The following is a 4,818-nucleotide window of genomic DNA, read 5'->3' on the forward strand; positions in this document are numbered from 1 at the left end:
TTTTTTTGGGACGGAGTCTCGCTCTGTCACCCAGGCTGGAGTGCTATGGCCGGATCTCAGCTCACTGCAAGCTCCGCCTCCCGGGTTCACGCCATTCTCCTGTCTCAGCCTCCCGGGTAGCTGGGACTACAGGCGCCGCCACGTCGCCCGGCTAGTTTTTTGTATTTTTTAGTAGAGACGGGGTTTCACCGTGTTAGCCAGGATGGTCTCGATCTCCTGACCTCGTGATCCGCCCGTCTCGGCCTCCCAAAGTGCTGGGATTACAGGCTTGAGCCACCGCGCCCGGCCAAAATTCTCATTTTTAAAACTGAGATACTGGAAAGATGTAGCTTCTTAGCTTGGGCTTTGTGGACATCTGAGGCTTTCAAGGGTGGCTGTAAAGTTTCCGTGAATGGCCCGGAAATGTATTCAGAATTGAATGTGTGAGCATGCACACCTGCTGGCCACAAACTCCAGGTTCTTACTCTGTAGCTGGGAAAATTTCAGCCACCAGAGGGCCCTAGATTTATGTAGGGGTAAGAAGAGAGCAGCAGTTCCCTTTTGCTCCCTCCTTTTCTTTTTCTTCTTTTCTTTTATTTTTCTAGACAGGATCTTGCTCTGTTGTCCAGGCTGGAGTGCAGTGGTGTGATCATAGCTCACTGCAGCCTCAGTCTCCTGGGACTCAAATGGTCCTCCCATTTCAGCCTCCCAAGTAGCTGGGACTACAGGCACACACCACCATGCTCAGCTGACTTTTTATTTTTTGTTTTTATTTTTTTTGTAGAGACAGGGTCTTGCTCTGTGGCCCAGGCTGCTCTCCCACCTCCTGGCCTCAAGCGATCCTCCCACCTCAGCCTTCCAAAGTGCTGGGATTACAGGTGTGAGCCACCATACCCGGCCCACCTTTTCCAATGTTTGATTTGTCTCTCATTTAAAAAACACTTTAGTTTGTTCACTTATCCAACTTGTGAACCAGCAAAGACCAAGATCAAACATAAGTACTTATGTGTGTTGGTTAGCCCTATCTGAAATCTATGGGGTGCCTATAATTCTCTAAAATGAAGGGAGAATTCTAAAAAAGAGAGAGAGAAAACACACCTTATTTAATATTAGGGGCACATGGTTGTCGTGTCTCCTGTTTGACCCAGCCCTGACTGCTCTGAGTCTAAAGTCCTTGTTCTCACCAAGCAGGGCTCTCAGGCCAGCATTCCCTGCTGGAATAGTGTGAGGTATGGAAGAAGAGGCACTGTTTCCCCGGGTGGCCTGGCAGGCACCTGTCATGGTGGCCCTGGACCAGGCGTCGGGTAAGTCATGCCTCTCCCTGGATTTACACAGCCCCAGGCCAAGCTGCTGCCCAGGCTCCCAGCATCACAGTCCTGCAAACAGCACTTCGGCTTGGCAGTTGTTAGAAGCGCTGACAGTTGTTTGAATTGCACCAGCAGGAATTTATGTCCTGTGTAGACCCAGATGTCAGCTCCTCGACCCTCTCAGAGCCTGGCGGTCTGCGGTGAGCCGGAAGGCTGTGAGCTCACAGGAGGAAGGAACACATTTGGGAAGATCTCCCTCCCTCCGCAGCGTGGTGGACACCAATGAGGAAATCTAAAGGGACAGGAAGAACCCACTCAAGTTTTAGTGTGTGTTATTTACGAGTTATTCATCATGTGCTCCGTAGGCTGGAGGCAAGGGCTGGCTCCAAGTGTCATGTGGGCTCCATGGAAACACAGTTTCTTCCAGATTATTCTGGTTACTCTGTAGTCTTCGGAGTCCCTAATGGTAACTCCGCCAGCACATGTAGAAGCAAAATTTCAGGGTTTTAGAATGGAGGAATTCTTTGGAGGCCTTCCCATGGTGGGAAAAGCCTTATAAGAAAGCCAGAATTCTATGCCATTCCTAAAACAATGTGACAAAAATGTGTCTGGTCAGCTAACGTTCTACCACAGTGAAGCAAGCACAGGCAGGCAAGGGTTGCAGTCACGTCTCTCTGCCCACTAACATCCAGTGTGACCTCAGCCAATGGAATTCTTGACCCGGATGTTCCCACGTTCCCTTGTGGGGTTGGAATGGGATAACAGTTTCCCACCGTGTCTCGGGTCGCCGTGCAGATCAGCAGAGTAATAAGGTGGATGAGGCAGTTGATCTCAGATGCCATCAGCTTGGGTTTTTCCAAGTCAGTTTTAGATGCCACAACAGAACCACCAGGGAAACCGTCCGAATGACACAGGTGCTGGTGTCCATTGCCCCAGACTTTTGAGAGCTTTCTTTTTCAGAAGGCTTCAAAGACCGGAGCTCATGACTTCTAATAAAGTCAACTCAGGGGAAGATGGATTTGATTTTTTTTAATTCATCATTTGATCCACCTGATTAACAAGGGTGGATGGTCAAGAGGAGCAGCTGGCTGGCCTGGGTCGAAGGTGAAGTGAGAGAAGCTGGTTCTGAGGCCAGTTTGCAAGGAGAATATCAATGGAGATGAGTGCCTGGCTCCCACGAGATGATGAACTGAAGCGACTTCTTCCTTCTCAGTTGGGTATTAAAGTGCTGGCATGCTTACTTTTGAAATCTCGTTTATTGGATGCTTTGAAAGTACAGCATGCAAATACCAATTTCTTTTAACGATTTCATTTTGTGAGATTATTTTATTAGAATAAAACTGACTCATTCAAAATAATTGGAGAAAAGATGAATCATAGTCATATATATATTATGAAATGATGCGGATTAAAACTCTTGAAGGAATTTAAACTTCATGTCCAAGCCCACGAAGTAGCTCTTGTAGCGTGCAGGGTGTTGTTCAACGTTTGAGAATTACAGGAGTTAGGACTAAATGAGACCTTGACCAAAGGGATCTGCATGAGATTGATAAGGCAGCCTTACCACAGTTCTAGAGAACGGGCATTTGAGATTCATATCTGCTGCCACTTAGCAGAAAGAGGAAAACAGAAAGGAAGTGGGGAGAAGGAAGAGATTGAGGAAGGGGGCAGGCCCAGAGTTCGAAGCTCCCGCCTCCTTTGGGGGATTCCTTTCTTCACAGCTTACTTCCCATTGTTTGACTGAGTAAATAGACAAGTACAGGTGTGATTATGTACACATACGTAGATGTCTCCGGATTCTTAAGTACAAAATTTGTTTTCTTATTAGCGTAACAAAACTTTTATCATAGGATATATCTCATCCCATCTCCAAAACATATATTTAATGGGAATCTGGAAGCTTGGAAGAAAGACCCTTAGAGATTATCTGGTCCAGCTCCTGATGTGGCAGATACAGGAGGGAGAACTGAGGTACTCACAGGGAGTTAGTGGCCAAATTGGGATCACAGCTGATGTGCTGCTTAAAAATACACTGTTGTCTAGGGGCGGTGGCTCGCGCCTGTAATCCCAGCACTTTGGGAGGCTGAGGTAGGGGGATCGCTTGAGGCCAGGAGTTCGAAACTGGCCTGGGCAACATAGCAAGAGTCTGTCTCTACCAAATAAAAAATTTAAAAATTAGCCGAGTATAGTGGTCCACACCTGTCATCCTAACTACTCTGGAGGTTGACATGGAAGAATTGCTTGAGCCCAGGAGTTCAAAACCAGCCTGGGCAACATAGCAAGACCTTGTCTCTACAAAATAAAAAATTTTTAAAAGTAATCAGGCACAGTGATGCACACCTGTCGTCCTAGCTACTCTGGACACTGAGACAGGACTATCGCTTGAGCCCAGGAATTCGAGGCTGCAGTGAGCCATGACTGTGCCGCTGCACTCCAGCCCTGGTGACAAAGGAAGACCCTGTCTAAAACAAATTCATAAACATAAAAAATATTTATGGATAAAAAATATTTATGGATTTAATATTTATGAATAAAAAATATGTATACCATTTATGGATTATGCATTAGTGATATCAATAAGACCTAGCCCATCAGGTGCGGCACAGAGGGAAAGGGATCTAGTTATTTGGTTTTTCCCTGCTCTTTAAATTATTTGAGCATAAGCTCAAATGAGTTTAATGATCATCACCTTTTTTTTTTTTTTTACATTTTATCTTTCCCATGTTTTTTTGTCCAGCGTAAAAATGTTTTTTCATTCATCGCAATACAGTTAGATGAAACAACCTCATGTTTGTGAAAAATAACCTTTCAGGATTCCAGTATTCAAGCAGCTTCCTGTCAAGTCACATCATCATTGAGCTAAAGTAGGTTAGTAACAGTTAATTAGATTCTTTTTTTGTATATATCCTTCCCCTGAGGAAAGTTGAAGTGACAATTTTAAAAAATGGGTTTGTAGAAAATAGTTTCTGTCTAAAGAAGATGGATAAGAAAGATCAAATTCATTTGTAGGAAAAAAACAGGGCTTAGAACACCTAAGGAGAAACAGTCATAAACATCAAATTTTACCTCTAATTGAAAGGGATGATATTAAGAGACTGTAAGTGCTTCGTGGCTTTATGTTTTTTTTGTTTGTTTTTTGAGACAGAGTCTCACTGTGTCACCCAGGCTGGAGTGCAGTGGCGCGATATTGGCTTACTGCATCCTCCACCTCCCGGGTTCAAGTGATTCCTCTGCTTCAGCCTCCCGCATGGCTAATTTTTGTATTTTTAGTAGAGACGGGGTTTCACCATATTGGCCAGGCTGGTCTCGAACTCCTGACCTCATGATCCACCCACCTTGACCTCCCAAAGTGCTAGGATTACAGGCGGAAGCCACCAGGCCTGGCAAACTTTATGGTTTTTTTGGTTTGTTTTTTCTTTTTTTGGATAGCCTCAGAAACATTATTTTATTAAAACCCAGGTGGAAATAAAAGCAAACAATTAAAGGTGTCCTTGACAGAGTCTATTGCATAGTTTTCTTATGTAATAAAGCA

The 4,818-nt window shown here is 44.9% G+C and overlaps 1 protein-coding gene across 9 annotated transcripts in view; it reads left to right on the forward strand.

The window, feature by feature from the left end:
- LOC108528098 (supervillin) overlaps window positions 1-4,157 on the forward strand; it is a 239,188-nt gene extending 235,031 nt beyond the window's left edge. For 8 of the 9 annotated variants that reach the window (XM_017869775.1, XM_017869790.1, XM_017869782.1 and 5 more), the window contains one exon: window positions 4,099-4,157. In XM_017869775.1, coding sequence (XP_017725264.1) covers window positions 4,099-4,144 — 46 coding nt within the window. In that variant the 3' untranslated portion in view covers window positions 4,145-4,157. Of the gene's footprint in view, window positions 1-4,023; window positions 4,076-4,098 lie in introns of those variants that run through there. The other variant, XM_017869739.1, reaches the window with a different exon arrangement.
- The last annotated feature ends 661 nt before the right edge of the window (window positions 4,158-4,818 follow it).

This window comes from Rhinopithecus bieti, unplaced genomic scaffold (assembly GCF_001698545.2).
Source record: "Rhinopithecus bieti isolate Rb0 unplaced genomic scaffold, ASM169854v2 scaffold_758, whole genome shotgun sequence".
NCBI lineage: Eukaryota > Metazoa > Chordata > Mammalia > Primates > Cercopithecidae > Rhinopithecus > Rhinopithecus bieti.